This window comes from Podarcis raffonei, chromosome 12 (assembly GCF_027172205.1).
Source record: "Podarcis raffonei isolate rPodRaf1 chromosome 12, rPodRaf1.pri, whole genome shotgun sequence".
In the NCBI taxonomy this organism is placed as follows: Eukaryota; Metazoa; Chordata; class Lepidosauria; order Squamata; family Lacertidae; genus Podarcis; species Podarcis raffonei.
In genome coordinates, this window is record NC_070613.1 from 60,151,961 (window position 1) to 60,178,262 (window position 26,302).

The 26,302-nt window shown below is 46.6% G+C and overlaps 1 protein-coding gene across 3 annotated transcripts; it reads right to left on the reverse strand.

The window, feature by feature from the left end:
• Positions 1-13,321: 13,321 nt before the first annotated feature.
• On the reverse strand, positions 13,322-24,526 carry ENTR1 (endosome associated trafficking regulator 1). Of its 3 annotated transcripts, XM_053359811.1 has the most exons (8): positions 24,428-24,526; positions 23,383-23,546; positions 22,440-22,811; positions 21,021-21,094; positions 20,145-20,256; positions 19,363-19,425; positions 18,377-18,516; positions 13,322-14,528 (listed from the first exon to the last, which is right to left on the reverse strand). In XM_053359811.1, exons 1-8 carry the CDS (start codon positions 24,501-24,503, stop codon positions 14,435-14,437), a joined length of 1,095 nt encoding a protein of 364 aa, XP_053215786.1. In that variant the 5' UTR covers positions 24,504-24,526; the 3' UTR covers positions 13,322-14,434. The 3 variants fall into 3 exon arrangements, with proteins under 3 accessions (XP_053215786.1, XP_053215787.1, XP_053215788.1); XM_053359812.1 differs by lacking the exon at positions 19,363-19,425; XM_053359813.1 differs by lacking the exon at positions 18,377-18,516.
• Positions 24,527-26,302: the final 1,776 nt, after the last annotated feature.

Below are 26,302 nucleotides of genomic sequence, written 5' to 3' on the forward strand. Positions count from 1 at the left end.
ATCCTGTCCTCTGGGGTGTTAGCCACCCCTCCCAGTTTGGTGTCATCTGCAAATTTGATCAGGATGCCCTTGAGTCCATCATCCAAGTCGTTGATAAAGATGTTGAATAAGACTGGGCCCAAGACAGAACCCTGTGGCACCCCACTAGTCATTCTTCTCCAGGATGAAGAGGAACCATTGATGAGCACCCTTTGGGTTCGGTCAGTCAGCCAGTTACAAATCCACTGAGTGGTAGCAAAGTCAAGACCGCTTTTTACCAGCTTCTTTACAAGAATATCATGGGGCACCTTGTCAAATGCCTTGCTGAAATCAAGGTAGGCTACATCCACTGCGTTCCCTTCATCTACCAGGCTTGTAATTCTGTCAAAAAACGAGATGAGGTTAGTCTGACATGACTTATTTTTCAGAAATCCATGCTGACTATTGGTGATCACAGCATTCCTTTCTAGGTGCTCACAGACTGTTTGCTTAATGATCTGCTCCAGAATCTTCCCTGGTATTGATGTCAGACTGACTGGGCGGTAATTATTTGGGTCCTCTCTTTTCCCATTTTTTAAAATAATTTTTGAAATTTGCCCTCCTCCAGTCTGCTGGGACTTCGCCTGTTCTCCAGGAATTCTCAAAGATGACTGCCAGTGGTTCTGAGATCACATCTGCCAGTTCTTTTAATACTCTTGGATGCAGTTCATCTGGCCCTGGAGACTTGAATACATCTATTTTTTTTTATAATATTTTTTATTACGTTTCTTTCCAAATTTTATACATTACAAACAAGGAGTTTACAAGAAACCATTTTTTTTTTTTTTAACAAAAATCCCAAATTGGACTTCCCCACCCCTTCCGATTCTGCGTTCTTTATATTAACAATGTCAGCAATTTGTTACCTTATGTCATACCTTATTGTAACTTTTACATGTTATGTATCTATATTCAGTGTATTATGTCAAAATTTTTATACCTTTAAAATAAACGTAACATGTTCAATTTCGTATTATCTCCTTTTCTCTTTTATCACTTAGTTTACTATTTACTTAATCATAATTGCTAAAGCGTATCATTTTCAAATCATGCACCGTCTTAAGATTCATACAGTTTGTAATACTTTTGCAAATAGTCTTTAAACTTTTTCCAGTCCACCTCAATTGTTTCTACATCCAAATCTCGGATTCTGCCGGTCAGTTCAGCTATCTCCATGTAGTCCATCAACTGCGTCTGCCATTCCTCCAGCGTGGGTAAATCTTGTGTCTTCCAGTTCTTTGCGATGAGTATTCTTGCTGCTGTACTAGCATACATAAACAAAGTTCTGTCCTTCTTTAACACCTTCTGGTCTACCATGCCCAACAGGAAGGCCTCTGGTTTCTTGGGAAAGGTATACCTAAATACCTTTTTCAACTCATTGTAAATCATTTCCCAGAAAGCCTTAACCTTTGGGCATGTCCACCAGAGGTGAAAGAAAGTCCCCTCTGCTTCCTTACACTTCCAACATTTATTGTCAGACAGGTGATGTATCTTAGCTAACTTGACTGGGGTCATGTACCACCGGTATATCATTTTCATAATGTTTTCCTTCAAGGCCGTACTGGCCGTAAATTTCATTCCGGTGTTCCATAACCTTTCCCAGTCTTCAAACATAATGTTGTGTCCAACATCCTGTGCCCATTTAATCATAGCAGATTTAACTGTCTCATCCTGTAAATTCCACATAAGCAGCAAGTTATACATTCTAGATAACAGCTTTGTCTTTGGTTCTAACAATTCTGTCTCTAGTTTCGACTTTTCCACCTGGAAACCAACTTTTTTGTCCATTTTGAAAACCTCTTGAATTTGAGCATAATGTAGCCAGTCTCGCACCTTATTTTTTAGTTTGTCCTGGCTCTGCAACTTCCAATTGTCTCCAATTTTTTCAGTCAATTCCCAATATTTCGGCCAATAGGCCTCCATATTGGGTCTTTTTCGGGCCTTGGCCTCCACTGGTGATAGCCACCTCGGAGTTTTACTCTCTAGTAAGTCTTTATATTTCATCCAGACTGCAAAAATTGCTTTTCTGACAATGTGGCTTTTAAACAATTTATGTGCTTTAACCTTGTCGTACCATAGGTATGCGTGCCATCCAAAAGCATTATTAAAACCTTCCAGATCTAGGACATCGGTGTTTTCCAACAAAAACCAATCTTTCAGCCAGCAGAAGGCTGCAGCTTCATAATACAACCTCAAGTCCGGCAGGGCAAACCCCCCTCTTTCTTTCGAATCTGTTAATATTTTAAACTTTATTCGGGGCTTTTTGCCCTGCCAGATAAATCTAGATATATCCTTCTGCCATTTTCCAAAGCAATCCACTCTGTCCACGATCTGTAAGGTTTGAAACAAAAATAACATTTTCGGCAACACATTCATTTTTATAGCTGCAATTCTTCCCAACAAGGAAAGTTTCAATCTTGACCAAATTTCTAAATCCTTTTTAACTTCCAACCAACATTTCTCATAATTATCCTTAAATAAATTCAAATTCTTGGAGGACAAATAGATCCCAAGGTATTTCACTTTTTTAACCACATTCAGTTCTGTTTCTCTCTGAAACCCCTCTGTTTCTGTAATTGTTAAATTTTTGGTCAGAACCTTAGTTTTTTGTTTATTCAACCTAAATCCCGCCACCCGACCAAATTCAGATATAAGTTCGAGAACTCTTTTTGTACTGGATTCTGGCTCCTGCAGTGTCAAAACTAGGTCATCTGCAAAAGCTTTCAGTTTATATTGTTTCACTCCGACCTCTATCCCTTGTACCAACCGGTCCTCTCTGATCATATTCAATAGCACCTCCAGGACTGAAATAAATAACAGAGGGGATAGAGGGCACCCTTGTCGTGTCCCTTTTTCAATTTTAAATTCCTCCGTCACCAAATTGTTCACTATTAATTTAGCTTTTTGTTCTGAATAGATTGCATGTAATCCATTCTCAAACCCCCGTCCCACTCCCATCCCCTCCAAGTTCTTCTTCATAAACATCCAAGATATATTGTCAAATGCTTTCTCCGCATCAATAAAGATTAACACCGCCCTTGTGTTCCTGTTAGTCTGCAAAAGTTCTAAAATGTCAATGATGTTTCTAGTGTTCTCATATAAATGTCTACCAGGGAGAAAGCCAGCTTGGTCTTTATGAATTACTTCATTTAAGACTTTTTTAAGTCTATTTGCCAAAATGTCTGCAAATATTTTGTAATCCACATTTAGGAGTGAGATGGGACGGTAGTTTTTAAGCTGAGTCTTTTCAGATTCTGACTTAGGTATCAATGTGATGAAGGCTTCTTTCCACGTTTCTGGTGCCCTCTTCCCATCCATAATCTGGTTACATACCTCCAACAAAGGTTGTATCAAATAGTCCTTCAGAACTTTGTAATATTTGGAGGTAAGTCCATCCGGGCCTGGAGATTTGCCTAGTTGCATATTCTGAATGGCACCTTCAATTTCCTGTGTGGTTATTATAGAGTTCAAGATTGATCTTTTATCTTGAGTTATTTTTGATAATCCATTTATCTTTAAAAATTGATCTATCTCTGATTCTTTCTGGGGCCCCTGTGCATACAGTTCTTTGAAGTATCTGTGGAAGCACCTCCTAATTTCTTCTGGTTTCTGTACGGTCCTTCCATCAATCTCTAGACTTGTTATCGTGTTTAGCTTTTGTCTTTTTTTCAGCTGCCAAGCTAGCAGCTTTCCACATTTATTTGCTGATTCAAAAGATCTTTGCTTCATCTGTTTTATTTTCCATTCAATCTCCTGATTGATCAATTTTGAGTATTCTGCTTGGTGGAATTTAATTTCTCTCAGCACCTCCTTGGACTTTGGTTTGGTTCTCAGTTTTTTTTCTCCTTGGTGTATTTTCTCCAATATTTTGTCCTTCTTTCCGTTCCAGAGTTTTTTCTTGATTGAATTCTGTTGTATCAGAAACCCTCTCATAACAGCTTTACTTGCGTCCCAGATCGTTCTTTTTTCAACTGTAGTATTCAGATTTATCTCAAAATAGTCCTTTAATGTTTTTTGGGCCTTTTTCACAATCTCTTGATCTCTTAGTAAAGTGTCATTCATTCTCCATCTGAAGGAACCGGGTTGAGTTAATCTAAGTTCTATTTTCAAGGCGTTGTGGTCGGAGCATGTTTTTGGGCAGATTTCCACCTTTTTAGTCTTGGGTGCCAGCCCCCTGGAGGTCCAGATTTGGTCGATCCTTGACCAAGACAGGTGGGCCTCAGAGAAAAAAGTTCCTTCTTTACCTAGGGGGTTCTTTGTCCTCCATATGTCGATCAAATCCAGATTGTCAGTCAGTTCGAAAAAAGTTTTGGGCAGTCTGCCATCAGATGTTAAGTTTTGGTTGTAAGACTTATCCATATGTGTAGACACCACTCCATTCATATCTCCCATCATTATGATGTTAGCATAGTCCAGATAGTCCAGCAACGTCTCATGCAGCTTCTTGAAAAATTCTGATTTCCCGTCATTTGGGGCATAAATTCCTAATATCAATATTTTTTCTCCTTGGGTTTGAATTTCAATTGCCAAAATTCTTCCTTGTTCATCCTTAAATAGAAATTTGGGTATCAGGCTCTCCTTAGCATAGATCACCACTCCTCTTTTCTTTACTTTGTCAGACGAAATAAATTCTTGGCCTAATCTTTTATTTACCAAAACCTTCCTGTGGAGCCTGGTCACATGGGTTTCTTGTAAGCAAATAATGTCCAATTGTTCTTTCTTCAATATGTGAAATAACCTCCTTCTTTTCTCCGGGGAATTTCCGCCATTTATATTCCAACTGAGTAGCCGCAGAGACATCCTGAACTATTCTGCTACACCTAGAGCGGTGTATCTTCTTTCTCCTCTGGTTCCGAAGGTGCAGGTATTGCTCCACCTGGGTTGGGTATAGGCCAATTAGCTGCTGCTTCTTTTTGGAGATCTTCTCCGTGGTCGTGCTGGAACTTTTGTAAGTCCTCTGGTGATCTTATTTTAACCTTCTTCTGTTTGTAAGTAAATGATAGCCCTTGTGGGAACTCCCACCTATAAGGAATTGTGTTGAGTCTCAGTAACTTGGCCAAATCTGAGTAGGTGGCTCTCAAGTCCAATAACTGTTTAGGAATATCTCGATAAATTTCCACCCTTTTCTCTTGTATCACAATTGAGTTTTTGAAGTGTAGGCCTAGTATTTTGTCTCTCTCCTCCCTTGATCTCAAAGCTATTAAGCAGTCTCTGGATCTATCTTTTCTTACTAATCTTCCCAACCGAAAAGCCGATACAATTTTAAAATCAATTTCTTCTTTTAAGTCCCAGAACTTTGCAAACTCTGTTGTCAAAAGTCCTTTCAAATCTTCTTGTTCAATTTCTGGGACTGCCCTTAGTCTAAGGTTGGTCTCGCGATTTTTCAATTCCACCAACGAGAGATAGGTTTGTTGGTCCCCTATCTGTTTATGAAGAGGCTTGACTTCCGCTTTAACTTCCTCGACTTCTTTTTTAGCTGATGTTGCAATTTGAACGGCTTCCCCTGCCCGTTTACGATTCTCTTCTGTTGCTCCTTGCAATTTTTCAATTGCTTGAGTATGTTGGGAAACCTGATCTGTCAATTTCTGAATCGAGGATGTTGCTTGGTCAATTTTTGTTGATTGGTTATCAATTTTTTGATTTATTGCTGACAGTTGTTCCAAAACTTGTTTCAGTACTGCCTCAGCTCCTCCTGCTGCCATATCTTCCTCTTCAGATTTTTCAGGCTTTTCGGTTTCTACTTTTTGTGTCGCAAGCACAGCTGGAACTGATAATCTACGTCCCTGAGTTAAAGTTGTTTGCAAAAGCTGTGCTTGCTTTTTTGCTTTCTCTTTCTCCTTAGCTTCCTTAGCTTTGGCTGCTCTTGTCTTTCCTGTGCCACTCATCAGTCAACGTTCAAGGTCAAATGTTGTAATCCCATGGGAAAGGCAAGTCCAGAATTAAAAACAGTCTATTGAGAGAAGATAAACAAAAAAAACTTTCCCAGGCCTCTGTATTCCCAATGTCCTCTAGGGGGAGTGCCACCAAAGTTTTAGTAAGAAGAAGGTAACTTTCCAGAATTAAAGTCTCTTTGTTCCAACTTTAAAAACAATTTTAAAAGCAAATTAGTTCCAGCACGCTAAAAAAAAAAAAAAAAAGTCCTGCAGAGCCCTTTTCAACATATAACAAAGTTCCAGCAAGGTGCCTGCAATTGTATCCACTTCAGCTAGATGAGCTCAAAAGTTACAAAAGTATCTGGAAGCTTGCAACAGTTCCGCAGTTTAAAGAACTTTACCCGGCCACCCGGGAATTTGGGGTTAGAGTCTTCCCTTGCCCTTGGGGTGTCCGCTCCAGGTCAATTTTATGCTGTATTTATTCTTTAAAAGTGAAATTCAAATGTGCACGAAGGTCCCGATTTAAAGCTTCAAAGCTTCCCTGTTCACAGCGCTTTCCGCTCTTTAGACCGTCTGCTTTGATCTTGAAAGCAGTGTCGGGAGACGGACTTCCTCTTTCTCGTCTCCCGTTTTTAGCCAAATTTTCCGATTTAATTTGTAAAGTCTTAGGTCCTTACTCACGGGTTTGATGTTTCAGCCCGATGTTTCTTGGAAGAAAGGTCGGCGCTCATCCGTGACAGCCGCGCGGCTTCGCCTCCGCAGAAAGAGCGATGAACCCACAGCACCGCTCCCCCTCCTTCACTCCGGAGCCCCTTACGGGGTTCCTTTTGTGATTTCGGGGTCGCTCCAGGTGCCCGCCGGGTCCCACGGCCACGGACTCACTCTGCCCGTGGTTTATCTTGATGGGTTGCCGCTGCGCCGTCGCGAGCAACCCTTTTCTGCGGTGCCCCTCTTCAGAGCTCGAAGAGGTCCGCCATCACGGTTTTGCGCCGCCTCCGGAAGTCCGAGACTTGAATACATCTAGACTAGCCAAGTATTCTTGTACTATCTCCTTAGTTATTTAGCAAGTCATTTCCACCCAATGGTTCCCACTCAAGGAGTTGGTTACTGCACTTGTAACCAAGGTTCAAAGGTTGTTAGGTAGGAGATTGTCTAGGATTATTGTATTTCAAATTAATATATAGGTTTAAAATTTGTGTCAAATCCCATGTGATAGCATTCTATCTAATTCAAGAAAAGTATCAGATATACGGAATGTGGACCAGCCTGGGTCCACAAGTCAGACACGTCAGACTTCTCTTCTTACAGTTATATCCTTCCTTTCTTCCATGTGGTTCCAAGGTGGTCTCTTATCCAGGCACTGTCAAGACCCAGACCTGCTGAGCTTCAGCAAAGTGGTGGCGGCATTTACCGTATTTTTCACTCTATAGGACGCACTTTTCCCCCTCCAAAAATGAAGGGGAAATGTTTGTGTGTCCTATGGACCGAATGCAGGCTCCTTGGCTTCAGCGAAAGCAATGTGAAGCCTCCAAAGCGCAGAGGGAGCGCTCCCTCCATGCTCCGGAAGCTACGCGTTGCTTTTGCTGAAGCCTGGAGAGCGAGAGGGGTCAGTGCGCACTGACCCCTCTCGCTCTCCAGGCTTCAGGGATAGCCGCCTGAAGCTTTTGGAGTGCAGCGGGACCTTGCGCTGCGCTCCAAAGGCTTCGGGGTTAGCTGCGCAAAGCCTCAGCAGGGCAGCGGGGTGAAGGCACCCCGCTGCCCTGCGGAGGCTACAAAGGCTGTCCCCGAAGCCTCAAGCCTTTGGAGTGCAGTGGGAACTCGCACTGCGCTCCAAAGGCTTTAGGTCAGCGAAAGGAACCCGAAGCCTTTGGAGCGCAGTGCGGGGTCCCGCTGCACTCCAAAGGCTTCAGGGATCTTTGAGGCTGGCGGTGGGGGAAAGCAGCGCTTCCCACAAGCTCGGGGCCAGCGGCAAGGCTGCACGCAGCCTTTGCGCTGTTCCCCGACCTGCTCTTGAACGCACCTTGCCCCCGAGAGGGGGCAATGCTCCTTGTTTTAGAGGAGAACAAGAAAGAAATTTTTTCCCCCCTGTTCTCCCCCTCCTATGGTCCGGTGCGTCCTATGGTCCGGTGCGTCCTATAGAGCGAAAAATACGGTAGTCTTCACAAGATATTCAAGGACATCTGATCAAGAATCCATGCGGTCATTCCAACTTTACACAAATGGAAGAGTTCAGTGATCACTTGAGGAAGGCTCATACTTGCATACTTGCATTGTAAGCTAAAACTACACTATCACATGCCAACATGGGCTTAGCCAGATTTTTAGTTGGGGGAGTACTTTTGTTAGCGGGGCAGAACCTCAGTTTGCTGTGTATTTTTATTGAATTTTATTTATTTAGGGGCAGCAGCTGCCCCCCCCTGCCTACGTCCATGCATGCCAACATATGCAACAAACACCAGCAACCACTTCTCTGCCAAACAGCCTTGAGTGCAGCGTTGTAGTGCAGAAATGGTGGCAGGGAGTGTTTTCTTTTGCAAAAAAATCTCCAGAAACCTGTGAAAGGAGAGTTGTAGAGAGAAAGAGGTTATTAAGGAAAAGCTTAAATCCCCTGCCTGGTTACTAGAAAAGCTAACCAACAGACTAAAATTGACACGGGGAAAAATAGAAGAAGATGCCACCACCCTGGTATTGCATACACAGCCCAACAAGTCAATGACAAAAACCCACCGACAGCATGCGAAGCAAGATGGCTCACTTGAGCCAACAATCACCTCCCCATACAAACAAATCTCACTTCCGCCAACTAAAGACAACCAGCCATGCACCCCCCTCACTACCAAGGAAATATATAAACGAATAGAAAGAGAACCTACCCAAGTGACACTGAATTGTAGGACTGATTTCATTGCCTCTCATTTACTGAATTGTAACCTCCCGTATTCTATTTTATCGAACACTGCTTCAGTGACTTTTTGTTGCAAAGAGGTTTATAAATCTGCAAATGCGCCTTTACATGGGCTTATTTCAAAACGCTGTCAATGGTTTAGAATCATAGTTCAGGAGTCCTCTTCTATGTTCATATGCTTGCCCAAGGACCAAACTCCAGAACGCTGCTTTAAAGAAATAAAATCCAATTTCTTCCTATGTCACACACTGGCCTTTAGAATGCCACTTTGAATACGAGGACTTTTGTGCCCCTGTGTGCATCTTCACAGAAAGGTAGTTTTCAAATCTCCATACTGCCATCGCACGGCACCAGTCAAAATCCTCCACTAGGAAATGTCCAGAACCACAGAAGCCCTAATGAGGTGAAGCTGATCATCCTTGGTACATATTGACAGGCCCTTTGAAAGCGACTAAGGTGTAGAACAGATCTAAAGGGACATTTCAAATAGGTGAAAGTCACGTGGTACGTTAAAATTGGTATTTATACTTGTAGAATACTACACACTGTTGCAAGATCAACACACGGGGTAACACCACAGGTGCTTGGGGCATCATCACTCTTTAACCCCTGCGAATATCAAGCCATGTAACATGCTACACAGCTTGAGTTTTCCTTGTACAGTACTGCCATCTGCTGCATTTTGACATGACCAGCAGCAGTTGAGAACCCACCTTCCTTGTGTGTGTGTGTGTGTGTGTGTGTGTGTGTATACACACACACATGCACTAAAATTAGAAAATAAAAGATAATAAGTCCACTCAAAATGCCTTGTGCCATAACTTTCTGTTTCTTTAATTTTGCAAGCAGCACTCTGTGGTATCATCTGCAGAAATAAAAGGACAGAAACTGCTGTTCAGTAATTTGCTTACATTTCCCATCATGCAAGCTTGTGCATTACAAATCTTTTTTAATTTCCTGATTTTGTGAACAAATGCAAACTAAAACAGTCAATCATTCTAGTTTGCGACACACAGCATGAATCCCACTTTCTACTTATTCTTTGGGCTCACTTGTTAAAAATTAATCATCCTAATGTTAGAAAACCTCCTCTTGAGAGCTATATATAAAAGCTGAGCAAATTCCTTTTCTGGCTGGTCCGAAAGTAGTGGAATACCAGACATTATTACAGTTTCACTGACCTAAGTTCCATCCCACTATTAACTTTGACTGGTCTTTTCCCCCATCCCTTTTTTGGTTTTTTAAATAACCAGTTTTATAAACAAGGATCATAGGAATAAATGATAAAAATAAATAGACCATGTCTTATGTCATTTGTTTGTCACAAAAATAGCACAATAAATTTACCATAATATCTACAACATATGGTTCAATGTGTAAGTTTTTGAATCATAAACTGGTTTTAATAAAAACAGAAACAAAGGGGAAACAGGTAACATTCAACATTACATAGCTAAACCCTTTGTGGTTGGCTTAGAATAAGTATGAAAGATAGTCATTTTTCCTTTTATGTTACCAATGAAACAATATAAAGTTAGTCTATTGATGAACGTGGGGGGGGGGGAGTTCAAAGTGAAGAGGTTTTGCGGGACTCTGGAGGTCACCTCCGGGGGTGAACCTTTCTCGCCAATGAATCGAGCCACAAGGCAGCGGAGCTTTTCCTTCTCCTGGATGCAAGGCAGGGGTCCGCTAGAGTGCAGGGCAGATCTGGAGCGCTGCCCCGGCAGCAGGGGCGGGACGGAGGCGGCAGGGGGCGCTGCGGGCAACGCGGCCTCCTGGCGAAGCCGACTTCCGCCCGATGGTGGGCGGGGCCGGGGGGAGCCGCAGAGCTGCGAAACAGGGAGAGGGGTTCCGGCCCGCCCTGCGCCGGGCACTTCTGGGCTCAAGCTGCCTTCCATCCACGCGGAGACAGGCGCGATGCTGCGCGGGGGGCGGGCGGGCGGGGGTGTTGAATATTGATGCTGGAGGAAGGGGGGGCAGCTCGGAGGCCCGTCTCCCTCCTGGGGGAGGCGCCCCCGCTTGAAAGCAGGGCTGGTCCCGGAGCCCCCCAGGCAAGCCGGCTCGGAGCAGGGCTCTCTCCTGGCAGGGAGGACCACCAACACAACACGGGTGCTGAACCTCCACACGTGCCGAGGAGGAAGCGAGCAGGGGAGATGGCAATGCTGTCCTCGTTGTGCTGAGCTGGAGTAGCCTTCACGTCTCGGGTGGACGGAAGGAGAGCCATTCTGAGCCTCCCTCTTCCCGGAGCTCTTCGCATCCGTCTGTCTCAGGAGACAATGGAGTGCGCCTTCGGGGGTGACTCCGGGCTGTGTGCCTGCAGGTCCTGGGCTGCCCAGAGGACAAGATCTCTCTTGATCCTCTGACCGGGTCCAAAGGGAAGCAGATCAATACATTGGGCATGTTATGTATTGGGTGATCCGTTTTCCTGAGCTTGAGTCTGGACTAAGGATTCGGAGCTGCTGTGTTCTGATTCCATACAGGATGTTCAATCACAGAACTTTTCAGGATTTGGGCCTGAAATATACTCAAGAGTCGCAAAGTGATTTCATGCTCTTTATTCAGCTCATAGTGGTGAGGAGGAATGAATGAAAGTCCCCTCAAAGTATCTGCTTTATATACATTATTTACACAATGGGCTGCACATGATTGGCTAATTCCGGAATTCTACTGTAAGCCAATCAGGTTGTGGATTCACTTCTATCTGGAGCATGATTGGGTGGTTCCTGCCAACCAATCATACTGCTGCATTGTTCTAGGACCAATCAGACTGCTGCCTTTTGGATCCTATTGTTCTAGGACCAATCAGACTGCTGCAGTTTGGATCCTATTCAACTCAGTACATAACAGGGCCTCTGCCATTGGCCCTCGAACTCTTGAGTTGTGATTCGCAGGTTGGAAGTTAAGACAGCCAATCACATTGGAGGTGGGAGTGGCCCAGGCTTTCAGAAATGTATATAAGCAGTTGCTTTGCCTGTTTCCCAGTTATGTAGTTCAATAAAGGTTCTTGCTGTTATCACTGTCTTGCCATGTGGGAACCCACCTACACTTCAGGGCACCAGCTAGGCTGCAGGAGTTGCCAGAAGGAGGCAAACAAGTGGCTTGAGAGACAGGTGGTAAAGTAGCAGATAAAAAGGCAAATGGCCTTGGAAAGGTGAAAACCCCCAGAACAGAGGCCTCGTGGACCATTTTTTTGTACTTTGCAATGGTGTTTTTTTACAGCAAAACCCAATCGTCAAGAGTAATCCAGTATTAAATCCAGAAATCTGAACATGGCCCAGCAGTTTTGCATCCTGGTCTACCAAATATCAAGAATCCCAAGCAAGCAAGGTTTATCCTATTTCTTGTAGTGGCCAGTGCTTCACATGGTGCCTTACAAATAGTGCAAGCTTACTTTATTAGGCCATGTCTGCACATTATTTCAGCCTTGCAATAAAAAGCATAAAGCCTGTTAGTGACTGATCTGCCTGTTTGGAGAGTCCACCTTTTCTCTGATGTGCAAAGGTTGAGCACGGAGTCCTCCTCTCTGCTGGTACAACATCCTGTTCCTTGTTATAGGCAGCTTCCCGTCTCCCACACTGGATAAACCTTTCCAAAGTTTCAACAAAATTGTAAGGGACAAAGAGGCAATATGTGGAAACCACATAAACATAAGCACATGACTAGAGCACAAGAGCACCATTTCAAATGGCTAGTATGCCTTTATTCTGGTCATTTTTTATTTTTTACTGTTAATGATCCGTTACAGCCTCATAACAGGAACCTCTTTCGGCTGAAGAGCAAGGTTTTTTTAAATTCCCTAAATCTAGACCTTTAAGGACTTGCAGACCCAATTCAATAGGCAGCTTCCATTTTAAAATTTCAGTCTGCTAAAAGCTTTCCTATTCGACAAAACTCATGCAGGCAATTGAGATATTTTAAGACCTCATCTCTGATTTTAAATTTTTTTCTTTTTACATGGCTTTTGTGTCACTGGTTTCAGCAGCTATTAATGAGGATATAACCAAAAGGCAAAGAGAAACATCTGCAGCCTGCTCCTGGATCTCTGCTTCTGGGTGGGGAGATATTCCAGGAAGGGCTAGAATCTGCACTCATAATTTATTCACTTATGAGCACAGTGGTGCCCCGCAAGACGAATGCCTTGCAAGACGGAAAACCCGCTAGACGAAAGGGTTTTCCGTTTTGGAGGTGCTTCGCAAAACGAATTTCCTATGGGCTTGCTTCGGAAGACGAAAATGTCTTGCGAGTTCCTGCGGGGTTTTTTTCCCCTTCCCCCCCCTTTTCCCAAGCCGCTAAGCCGCTTATCAGCTGATCCGCTAAGCCCGCTAAGCCGCTAATAGCGCTAATCCACTAAGCCGCTAATGGGCTTGCTTCGCAAGACGAAAAAACCGCAAGACGAGACTCGCGGAACGGATTCTTTTCGTCTTGCGGGGCACCACTGTATATATACCCTGCCTACTAACTGAAAGATGTGAAAGGGTGTGTGTGATTATAGCAAAACCAAACAGGAAAAGAAAAGAGTGCTCTTCAGTTATAAATTGATTTTATTTTGAAAATAATGCTATTATTAATCCTAGAAGGATAGGAGGAAAGCTTCAGAATTAGGCATTCAAGAAGCGTTTGTTAAATCCAAAACTTTTGCTATATAAAAAGGTGATAATGGAACTCCCTTGCATTGCTCCTTTAAAGCAAAAGCTTACCAACCTCTCTTCAAAGCCTGACACCTTCCCTGCATCTTCCATATAAATATATCTTTTAAAATTCTTCCAGGCCTTTTAAACCCCTGCAATTTTAACAGATTATGTGATTGTCGTGTTTTGAGCTATTGCTTACAAGCTGTGTAACTTTATCTTTGCTTCTTTTTCTGCCAGGAAGGATTTTCTTTAAATGCTGCAAGCTGTAATTTTTATAATAGAGGACCCCCCCCCCATTTAAGTGTGTTCAATTCACGCACAACTGTGCATATGCGTAGCACCAAAAACCCAATGGGGGAGAGACCTGAAGAGCTTCTACAAAACCCCAATGCACCTCCAGCCGACAAAGACTCCCTGGAGCCCAGAGGGCCTCCTCTTTAGGGTTTGGGAAAGAGCTCCTTGCAAGCTGAAGTCGCAGCAGGGTGCCCCCCATTTTTGCACATTTCACTTATGCGTGCAGGGGACCAGAACGTTACCCCCGTGTAAACGGGGAGTCGCCTGTACAGAATTTCTAAAAGGTTTTAGTGTTTTCATGCTGGGTCTTTACCGAGCAGTCATCTCTAACTAGAAGCCAGAAACACATAAGGATGCATTCAGTGACAAAGGCAAGCAGACTGCAGTCACAAGAGAAGCCCACGGGGGGGGGGCAGGGGGGAGGCAAGAGCTGAAAAAGCAGATGCAAAGGTATGAGAGAGGAGCCAGGAGGTGCACCCAGTAAGGAACTGGAGAGTGATGGCAGAGACCAGTGAGGAAGAAGATGTGTCTCAGCATCAAAAGCATCTGGAGGTGTTGGGCACAGGTGTGTAGACACACAGGTGGCTTTGCCCCCACCGATGATGATCCTTCACAAGGTCCTGTAGCCCCTGGGCAGGAAAAGGGCTTCCTCCACCCCCCTTTCAAACCCCAATTCCCAATTAAGCCTTTGCTTAAGTCCTGTGCCACAATGTTTAGGAAGACCCTTGTGGTATCTCGGAGATTTTGTCCAGTGACTTCAGCATTTCAGCCACCAGCTGCAGCTCTTTCGCGCCAGAGAGCAGCTGCCTGGAATGAAAGCATGAGGTTGTTAGAAAGAAAGGGGGGTGGGATGAATGTGAGAGTGACTGCTTAGGCCAGGAATTACTTATTTATAAAAATATTTGTATGACCACTGGATCATAAAGATATACATCAAAGCAGTTTACAGCAATAAAAACATAAAACCATACAATAAAAACCACAAAAAAGTTAAAAACAAACATCCATTAACCATTGTAGAAGGATGCATTCTAAATTGTCCATGGAGGCCTAGCAGAACAAAAATGTTTTCAGCAGGCGTTTAAAAGTTGGCATTGAAAAAGTTGGCTTGCTGAATCTCCAGTGGCAGAGAGTACCACAGGACTGGACCAAAGACAGTAAAGGCTCAGTTTCTTGTTGCTGTCAAATGAACCTCACCAACTAAGGAACGCCCAACAGCCCTCCTGCAGATGATCTTGGTGATCAAGCTGGGGCATAAAGGTCTGGGATAGAAGAGTTCAGGGGCTCCCTGAGGCACCCTGGGCCTATTGAACCTGGCACAGCAATAAGTGGGCTTACTGGCAACTCCCTTATCCCCAACTGCACCCTTGGCAGGTTTTCAAGAAGGCCATGAAAGCATTTGGCTCAGAATAGAAGCTGGCCTACGCAGACATGGACGTCTGAGTGAACTTTGGGGAACCTGGATAAAGTGGAGCAGAGACTGAGCTGCATTCCTAGCACACAATTCAAGAGACGCCCAAGCTATTACTTCCATCTCTTTCGATTACAGATACAGGTACCGTAATTTTCGCTCCAAAACACGCACTTTTTTGCTCCTAGAAAGTAAGGGAAAATGCCTGTGCGTGTTACGGAGTGAATGCACGGATCGGAGCCATGGCTGCCGTCAGTCGCGCAAAGCGGGAGCCGCTTACACACTCTACGAGGCTCTCGCTTTGCTTGCTTTAAAGCAACCTGGAGCCGGGGAGGAGGGAGAGAAGGAGAGTCATGGCAGCAAAGCCGGCAGCAGCTGCTTACACGGGAGGAGGGACAGACGCTAGCAAAAGTCCGTGCGCTCTCTAAACAGAGCAATGAGGCTGCAGAGGGATGGCAGGAAAGATAAAATTTAAGCAACCAGCAGCAAAATAAAACCAACCTCGAGCTCTGAGCCAGCGCAGTGAAAACCAGGAAGTAAAAAAAAAGGCTGGGGAGGGCATGAGGGAGAGGGGAAAACTTTGCAAATCCCCCCCCCCCCCCGCGTCTCAGCTGATCCGCTGGGACGGAGCAGCTTGTTTTCAGGCAGGATAGATTTGAGCATTGTCTGGGTCCTAGTGCCCCACCGCTTTTTTGTGCTCCATTCTATTGCTGCTGGTGGCTGCTTATCATTCAGGCTGCAAGGAGGAGCGCTTTTACACAGCTAATGGTGAATCTCCTGCAATCCAAGTCCTCCTCACTTGCTCAAATCTATTCTGCCTCAAAACAAGGAGCGGAAGGAAAAGGCTGCAAACTGTTAAATGGAAAAAAAACCCAGGCACAGGGCAAATACCTTAAGTATACCTTTAAAGCAACAGTGCTCTTTCCCTCCCTCCTCCCCGCTCAGCTCGCAGAAAAGCTCCTTCTCCACACACCCCACGCGTGCTCCTTGTCCCTTGAGTTCTTTTCCTTCCCTCCCCACTTAAAACGTGGTTACAAAGCACAGATCCACATGGATCCTCAGGATTTTTGCACTGGGTCACCCCAAATTCACCATCAGATCACATAGCATTTCCATGGCTATAGCCTGCACCAAAAAACACACACGCACCCACTCTTCATGGGGCCGCAATGGCGCAAAAACGTGGTTACAAAGCATGGATCCACATGGATCCTCAGGATTTTTGCATTGGGCTACCCCAAACTCACTGTCAGATCACATGTCTGTGGCCACAGCATGAACCATAAAAATCATACATCCACTGTTTCGTTTAGAATATTTTTTCCTTGTTTTCCTCCTCTAAAAACTACGTGCGTGTTATGGTCAGATGCGTGTTATAGAGCGAAAAATACGGTAACTCCCATCCTGAATGGTAAGGGAAGTGCAGGGCTTGGGGGGGGGGCTCTGCCAGGGTCCCAGCCCCCCGCGCCTCCTCCTCAAAGCTGGGCAAGTACTTACAAGGCTTTGGCATGTCATACCGGTTGCAGACAGATCATTAAAAAAAACACAATACTCCCCTAGTGACACATACGGGACTTAAAATGCTGGGCTCCCTCTGCTTCCACCCAACTCGGACTTGTCCACACTGAACATCTGTGGCTCTGTGGGATTTCACACAGGAGGCCGGAAAATGCCAGAGGCAGAACTTGGGAGAGTCTGCCTGCAAAACTAGCCCTCTGCCCAATGAGCTACAGCCCTTCCCAAGTTTGTCTTGATGGCAAGGGCTGAGGACTGAAACCATGCTTCGTTTTCAGGGGAAGGGATGTAGCTCCACACGCAGAAGGTCTTGGGTTCCATTTCCAATGGAATCTGCGGGAGACCCCCTGCCTAAAACCCTGGAGAGCTGCTGCCAGTCAGTGTAGACAATACGAAGTTAGATGGACCAATGGTTCTGACTCTGCAGAAGGCAGCTTCCTACCTTTCTACCCTGTTCCCCTTATTAACACATGACTGCTGCTTTGAAGTTTCAGGGTCTTCAAGAAAGGGGCTTGTTGGGGGCTTGTGGAAGTCGGCTGGAGTTCATCACATCTCTCGCTGTGTGCTGGAGGCCCAGCAGAGTCTTCAGAGATGCCTCGGCTATGGGGAAAACTCCTCTCCCACACAGTTCAGAGGAACCAAGTATTTCTTGTCTCCACACGCAAGACGAATCTAAACACTACTGACTACTGTATTGGCCCGAATATAAGCCACACTTTTTTTTTCCAAATTCAGACTGTGAAAAGTTAAAGTGTGGCTTAAATTCGTTACCTTACAAAAATTGGCTTTTACAATATCGCTGCTGAAACAGACATATGGTAAAATGGAACAATTTTTTTTTATTGCCGATTTGCAAGCTTGAGACTGTTGTGCAATTAACCCACAGGATTTTATTCTACATTTGCCATTTACAGGTGTGAGTGCCTGCGGAATTGTAGCAACTGAATAGCGATTTCAGTGATTGTTTGGTAACTTTTGCTGGCTTGCAAGATCGAAGGCTTAAATTGGCTCAGAGTTACAATTCTACCAACCACAGCAATTTTCAGCCTGTAACCCAATTTTAAGGGAGCGGCTTATATTCGGGTATTTTTTTCCTCCCCCCCCCCTAAATTTTAAAGGTGCAGCTTATTTATGGGTATGGCTTATATTTGGGCCAGTATGGTACTATATAGTTCTTTAGGTCTCTGAATTAAAGACACATGTGGACAGAGAGATCTGCTAACACATGGTGCTGATAATGCCAAAGTTGCAGGTTCCCTCCCTGCATGGGACAGCTGCATACTCCTGCATTGCAGAGGGTTGGACTAGATGATCCTCAGGGTCCCTTCCAATTCTATGATTCTATGCTAGCTAATGCTACTGAGTAAAACCCATCCTCACAGACTCAGTCAAACAGGACCGGACAAGGAGAAGACAGAAGCAATGCCCTAGAAACTGTTATCCTTGTCTTCTCATTCCTGAAACAATGAGGGCGAATGTCTCTGCAAGTCATACCACTGACCGCTGATGTTGCTATGTTGCCTGGCACCTTATCTCAGAGCATGTGTGTGTGTGTGTGTGTGTGTGTGTGTGTGTGTGTGTGTGTGATGTGCTAACTCAAGGTCTGGACTGCGTCATTTAACTCATTTGTTTACATCACACAAGATGGCTCATCCATCTCTCGTTGAGTTGCAAGTTGACTGGGGTTCATGTAGATTTTAATCTACAGATGCCGGATGTTGAAATATACCTGATGGATGGTTGGGACTTTGTGATGACGGCGAGGAGATTCTGCAAGGCAGCACTGGCATTTTGCTGCACTATGGCCAGGTTAGCCGAGTGGCTAGATTTCAAGGCTTCATTTTCTAACCTGTAGTTCTCCACCTGAACCTTTAAGGTAAAAAACAGGAGGGGGGATACATCAGTGGCTCACCACCCCCAGCTACAGAGACATGTGGATAAAAAGCACAGAGGAGCTAGCTCAAAGGATCCTGGAGATGCCAGCAAGCAAGATTAGTTGAGAACGTTATTGCAAACAATGCAAGTCTGCTAAGCAGGTTTATTTTATTTTTTTTAAAAAAAGCATTTTTCACCCTGCTTTTTCTGCCAAAACGTGTATTTAAAGCCCTTGGCTTCCCCCAAAGCATCCTGGGAACTGTAGTTAACCCCAAAGAACTATAACCCCTAGCACCCTTAAACTACGTTTCCCAGGATTCTTTGGGAGAAGCCAGGTGCTTTGAATTTATGGCGTGTAGCTAGCCACACACACAACACGTGGTCTGGGCAAGTTTCCTGGCAAAGGAGTTCAGCCGTGTCTCGCCTTCAACCTGCAATGTCTCCTCAGCCTCATAAACAGAACAGGAGAAGCGCCTGGGGGCTGGGTCAGGCCAGGGGCCCGTCTGGTTCCTCATCCTGTTCTCACAGGGGCCAACCAAATGCTCATGATGGGAAACCCACAAGCAAGAGCCAACTTTCCAGCAACTGGGATTCAGAAGCTGCCTCTGCCATCCTGGCTAGGAGCCAGCTTAGTCCTCCCCTCCTCCCTGAATCGGTCTAATCCTCTTTTGGAGCCCTCCAGGTGGGTGACCCTCATGGCCTCTTGCGGGAGAGTCCCCCAGGTTAACTCTCCACCCTCCTCAGCTTTGCCTTAGCAGGTGCTCAGAAACACAAATGTTTGGCTTTTAAAAAGGACTGAGAAGAAAAGGAGACCCAACGGAGGAGGCCCCCAGGCCGTACCTGGAGGAGGCTGTTGTGCTGCTTCAGCTTCACAGTGCTGGTTTCAGCCTTCATAGCCCGTTTCTGGAATAGAGAAGAGCAGGGCTGGTCACTGGAGCCGGAAGAATAAAGGGGGGGGGGCAGGGAGACCCTGAGGTCCCACTATCAGTCAGAGGCAGTAGGCCTCTCACGACCTGGAGCCACATGCCCTCCTTGTGGGCTTTCCACCGGGGGGGGGGGGAGGGAGCAGCGTCCCACCAGAGTCTAGGAGCAGAATCCCCCCACCTGCTTGCTGTTATGAGTCAGCTTCCATTACAGATGGATCACATTCCCGTTTCGCACAGCTTTCCAGGGGCCACACGCAGGACCAGAGGAAAGAGTGCAGAGCAGCTGAGATAAAGTTGACCTTTTGTGCAGTTGGCCTCTTTCTCCAGGCCCTCAGAAGGCAGCCTTCTCTCAAGGACACCGTCCAGGCTGGCAGAAGCCCTCAAGGGGGCAGGAAGTAAGGCTGATTTGGGGGTGGCCTGTGGAGGGTCTTTGGGGCTGGCAGCCTCTCCACGAGCTGCTGGGAGGAGCTGCCCATTGCCCCACCACCACCAAGAGATGGGTGAAGCGAGGGGGGCAGGTGGAGAGATCTGCTTCCATCTGAGATCTCAGAAACAAATTGAGAATAACAGAGACCACTGTCCCCTACAAACCAGGTGTATTATTCAGCAGTTGAGACACAGGTAAGAGTGCCCATTACAGAGCCATCCCAGGGCTGGGAGGGCCACGGTCTTCCTCCCCTGGCAGCCCAGACTCACCGCCATCAGCTCAAGGTTCTCCTCCACCTGCTGCACCATCGCCTCCAAGTCCCGCGTCTCCTTCTCCTCTTTCCGCCGACTCTCCTCCAGGGTCCTTTCCAGCTGCTTGATTCTAGTTTACAAAAGGCAACAGCAGGGAATCAAGCATTGCCTTTGTGGGGGGGCTCCCTAGCTCAGCAATTCCCAAACTTTTGGGGGCCACCACCTCCTTGCTTCCATATATTCCTCCCCCCTCGGTGCCCCCCACCCTATAAACAGGATCATTCAGAATAGTGGTTTGCACAGCGCACTAAGGTAACAGCACAAAAAAAGTTCAAAACAGTAACAATTTATTGCACCTTCATTCAAAATCAAATTAAAACTATTTAAAACAAATTAACAATTGAAGCTTTTAAACAAAACAGATTTGCTGCCTCCTCCTTGCCTCTTAGCGCCCCCCCATCTCACTGCCTCCCAGTGGGATTGGCCATTTTAGTAATCACCCTAGCTGATAAAGGATCAATTCAATTAGTATAAATTTGCAAGAGCATAGCAATACTTTGCAAGTGTGAAAGCCATCATCTCAGAAGAGATGACTCTCCCCCCGCAGGCCCATTCAAGGCAAGAGAAAATGACTCTTCAAGAGATTCAAAAAAATTGCAGGTGCAAATATTAAGGACTTATATTAAAAATAATACTATATGTGCTGCTCAATTGATTGGGAACACGTTTTAAGATGACTTAAAGGCATTCTTAATCAATGAATCCAAGTGACTGATTCACTGTTGAAGTCATAACAAAAATACTTTTCGAGGTTTGTTTTTTGTTTGTTTTTTTAAGGGCTTGTTATTTAGCTATGTTGGAGGAATTTTTTTGCAAGAAACACAGTATGTGTACCTCTCTGCCTGACTCTCAGAAACTGCTTGAAGATGGCTGATCTTACTCCTAAACTTGGAATTTTCTTCTTTTAACTGCAAAAGGAAGAGCAAAAGAAATACCTAATTGAACAAATGTTTGCCTCGTATATCAGTAGCAAAGTTGTTTGGATGAAACTGGATTAAGACAATGTGTATTTTGGGATAAAGAAAAACATGAATATCCAAATTTTTGGTCAAGGACCCAGGTTTGACTCAGTTTGCTCTGTCTGCAAAATTAAAGGGATTTTGAATTATTAGGGGGGAAAAGGAACCGAGGAAGAATCCAGAGTTCATGGAGCCCAGAGGGCCAGTATGAAGTCAGGATGTTGAAGGTGCCTTTAGGGTAGCCGTATTTCAAACAAACCAAGACATATCAGGAATTTTCCTGATGTATGGCAAGCCTACTTTAAGACACCAAAACCCCATCTCTCCACAACCAGGTTCCTGGCTGGGATCCACACCAGTACAGGGCCTCCAAGTAGCCTTTGAGCAGTCCCTGGGGCGAGTTTCAAAAGTGTGTGTGATTTGGGGGAAGTGGGGAGTGGAACAACTCTCACTGTTAATTATAACAACCTTCTGATGTTTTTAAATACTAGTTTACAACAGTCTTGTTAATAATTTTAATGTTTATTGTAAGCTACTCATAGGATTTGTTACATTCAAGAGGCATATGAATAAAACAAAAAATTAATGGGGGGGGAGATACTGCTCCTCCCGAAAAGCCTGAGGTGAACACAGGCCCCTGGGGGCCCATATGGTCCAGCCTACACAGAGGCCCCAATGGAAAGCCCACAAGCGGGGCCTGAGTGCAACAGCAACTCTTCAGCCGTGCTCCCACCAGCTGGCATTCCGGGGTAGACTGCCCCTGGGCAGGGAGGCTCCTGCTATCCCACTAAACCAGGCATAGGCAAACTCAGCCCTCCAGATGTTTTGAGACTACAAGTCCCATCATCCCTGACCACTGGTCCTGTTAGCTAGGGGTGATGGGAGTTGTAGTCCCAAAACATCTGGAGGGTCGAGTTTGCCTATGCCTGCACTAAATGTTCATATGGAGAGCTAAGCTGGATTGGCCCAAAGGGAGCCCATCTGGTCCCGCCTCCTGTCCTCACAGTGGCCAACCAAGATGCCACAACGAGAAGCCCCAAAACAGGACTGGAGCAAGAGCTCAGAAGCATTACTGCCTCCAACAGGGGCGGCGGCAAAAATAAATTGGGTGGCAGGAATTAAGAAGGGCTACAGAACACTTCCTTCCCTTGCCCAGCCTGGGACTGGAGACCCTTGAAGCAGACCCATTTGCCAGGGAGCAATCCTGGCCTCCCAGCTCATTCAGGAGACGTGGAAGGAGGAGCATTAGGAAGAGACCCAAGCAGCCTACAATTCAGATTCCCATCTTCCTCACTTCTTCGTAAGTCGGCTGGCAAGGAGGCAGATAAAAGCTGTCCCCCCCGGCAGCTCCACCCACAGGCAAGCTCTGGTCCTCCTTGGCCCCCAGCTTCCACGGAGTAAACCTCTGGAGCTCAGACAGGTCAGAGGGATTGCAGCAGAGAGAGTCACGGGTGCTGTCCAAGGAGGTGCTGGGAATCCTGCCCAGGTGGGCCTCTTCAACGGCTGATGGCTGGTAGGTGCTGCTCCATTCGCTGTCCTCTTCTTCATCCTCCAGCGAGGAGTTAGTTGCCATTGGGTTCGGGGGAAACAGCTTGTGGAAGGCCACATCCAAAGACCCAGGGGACGAGGTGCTGTCGTCCAGGAGGAGTGAGAACCTGGAGGAATCCTAAAATGTCAAAGGGGGTAATCTGTTCTCAGCCTAAGGAAGAGCCTTGGGATACTTCAAAAACGCAGCCCATCCCTCAGGAAAAGAAACCCATGGATACCTGACTGTAGTTGCTTAAGAGCAGCCCAGAGAGAAGCGGCTCCACTGCAGCTCCCAAACACTGTGTGTGTGTGTGTGTGTGTGTGTCACTCTCCCCTCTCCCCTGCCTTTGACTCCCAGAGGGGGCTGTAAGGGCCTGCCTGAGCCTGAGGGGGTGCAGGCAGCACAGGCACAGCTTTCCCACCGCTGGAGGAGGAGGGAAAGGAGGAGCCATGCAGGACAGCAGTGCCCCCCTCTCACCGCGCAGCCCCTTGGCACCTGGGGCAGGTCTCTCCTCCCGCCCCCCCCTTTCCTCCGCCAGTAGCCTTCTCTTTGCAGAGCCACTACTCTTCCCACCTGTGGCGCAGGAAAGAGGAAGGCCCGTGAGTGCAGGGAGGTGTGGGAGGTTCCTCCGGGGGGGGACGGGGACTCAGCCACTTGCCCCCTTGATTCCTGGTGCCCCCCATCGCCCGCTTTGCCCCCCAGGCCTTACCTTGGGGCTGCTGGTGCTTGACCCCGAGGAGGCCAGGGCAACGCCGCTCAGCCCCTTTGCTTCCTCCAGGACAGGGGCTGCCAAATACTGGTTCTTGCTCCGCACAAACTCCTTGAAGGAGAAGGGGTTGGCCTCTTCCTCCTCAGGTGCAATGGAAGATCCAACTGGAGGAGGAAGCCAAGGAAGGAAGGAAGCCTTACAAACAGGGGAAGGAATAAGAGGGAAGATCTGGGACTGGGGGGGGGGGAATGCCCAGCCCCACCCCAGGGATGCTCATTTTGCTTGCAGCTGCAAACACACACCTGCCTTGACTATGATAAGGGCGACTTTTATGGCTCCCCCTGGAAAAAACAGGAGAGACGCCTAGCAGTTAGAGCAAGGGTCAGCAAACTTTTTGAGCAGGGGCCAGTCCACTGTCCCTCAGACCTTGTGGGGGATGGGACTATTTTTTGGGGGGAGGGGATGAACGAATTCCTATGCCCTACAAATAACCCAGAGATGCATTTTAAATAAAAGCACACATTCTACTCATGTAAAAACACACTGATTTCCGGACTGCCTGCGGGCCAGATTTAGAAGGCGCCTGGGCCGGATCTGGTCCCTGGGCCTTCGGTTGCCTACCCACGGGAGAGATTCTGGAGCCTCACCTACCTCACAGGGCTGCTGTTGTGGGGATTCAGTGGGGAGAACCGCCCTGGGGTTTTGGAAGAAGGGTGCTGTACTAATTTAATTAGTTAATAATGAAAATAATGCCCCTTTTAATACAAAAGCAGTCAAAAGCAAAGGACTAGTCCCAGAGGGGGCTTCCTCCTCCTCTCTCTCGCAGGAGCCTCGGCTGCCACTTTCCTCTCAAGCGCTTTTTACAACAAAGAGCCTCGTTGTTCTTGCCGAGGCAGCGCTCCAGGCAGCTACTGCTGAGCCGCTTCCAAGGGAGGCGCTCTGCACGCGCTCAGGAGCACCGCCCTCCCAGCTCTGCTCCTGACCCTCTTCTCTCCCGGAGTCCCGCCCAAGGCGCAAGGCGCTCTGCCCATGCTCAGAGTCCTACCAGCGGGGCCCGCCCGGGGCTGCTGGCGCCCGAAGGAGGCTTCGCCCGCGGCGGGAGGGCGGCCGGGCCCCGCCATGGAGCCGCGCCGAGGGAGCCCCGCCCCCCTTCCCGGGCTCTAGCCGAGGAGGCGCTTCCGGGCGGGAGGGAGAGCCAAGAAAGGGCAGAGTCGCACGCGCGGGCCACAACTTCCGGCACTCCTTCGGCACTTTCTCTCCAGGACGCGCGTCAAGCACGACCCGCCCCCCCGGCCCCCGCTGCTCCTGGGAACTGTAGTTTGTTCCGTGTCGCAGGAAGGACTGCGGAAGCAAGGGGCTTTCAAGCCCGTCGCAGCCCCGCCCGGCAAGCGAGGGGGAGAAGGTGCTGCATCCTCCGGGAAAGGCCACGTGGAGCTGGAAGGGGCCCCGGGGCCCCTAGTCCAGCCCCGGCAAGGAGCAGCGGAAACAGGATCAAATCTCTTTTCTGATGAGAGCAGCTTTTGCATCTCATTTGGAAACCAAGGACCCAGAGTCTGGAGGAAGAATGGGGAGGCACACAATGCCAGATGCTTGAAGTCCAGTGTGAAGTTTCCACAGTCTGTGTTGATTTGGGGAGCCATGTCATCAGCTGGTGTTGGTCCACTGTGCTTCATTAAGTCCAGAGTCAACGCAGCCATCTACTAAGAGATTTTGGAGCACTTCATGCTTCCTTCCGCAGACAAGCTTTATGGGGATGCTGACTTCATTTTCCAGCAGGACTTTGTCACCTGCCCACACTGCCATAAGTACCAAAACCTGGTTCAATGCCCATGGGATTACTGTGTTTGATCGGCCAGCAAACTCATCTGGCCTGAACCCCGTAGAGAATCTATGGGGCATTGCCAAGAGAAAGATGAGAGACATGAGACCAAGCAATGCAGAAGAGCTGAAGGCTGCTATTGAAGTATCCTGGTCTTCCATAACACCTCAGCAGTGCCACAGACTGATAGCATCCATGCCACACCGCATTGAGGCAGTAATTGATGCAAAAGGGTCCCAAACCAAGTACTGACTACATGTGCATGCTTCTACTTCTCAGAGGTCCAATATTTCTCTATTTGCAGTCCTTGTTTTGCTGATTTCATTTGATATTCTAATTTTCTGAGATAGTTAATTTGAGGTTTTCATCAGCTGTACGCAATGATCATCACAATAACAAATAAAGGTTTGACATATCTCGCTTTGCATGTCATGAGTCTATCTCATATATTAGTTTCACCTTTTAAGTTGAATTACTGAAATAAATGAACTTTTCCACGATATTCTAATTTTCTGAGTTTCACCTGTAACTTCCCGTATTCTATTTTATCGAACACTGCTTCAGTGACTTTTTGTTGCGAAGAGGTTTATAAATCTGCAAATGCACCTTTACATGGGCTTATTTCAAAACGCTGTCAATGGTTTAGAATCATAGTTCAGGAGTTCTCTTCTATGTTCATATGCTTGCCCAAGGACCAAACTCCAGAACGCTGCTTTAAAGAAATAAAATCCAATTTCTTCCTATGTCACACACTGGCCTTTAGAATGCCACTGTGGTCCGCCTTCGAATACGAGGACTTTTGTGCCCCTGTGTGCATCTTCACAGAAAGGTAGTTTTCAAATCTCCATACTGCCATCGCACGGCACCAGTCAAAATCCTCCACTAGGAAATGTCCAGAACCACAGAAGCCCTAATGAGGTGAAGCTGATCATCCTTGGTACATCTTGACAGGCCCTTTGAAAGCGACTAAGGTGTAGAACAGATCTAAAGGGACATTTCAAATAGGTGAAAGTCACGTGGTACGTTAAAATTGGTATTTATACTTGTAGAATACTACACACTGTTGCAAGATCAACACACGGGGTAACACCACAGGTGCTT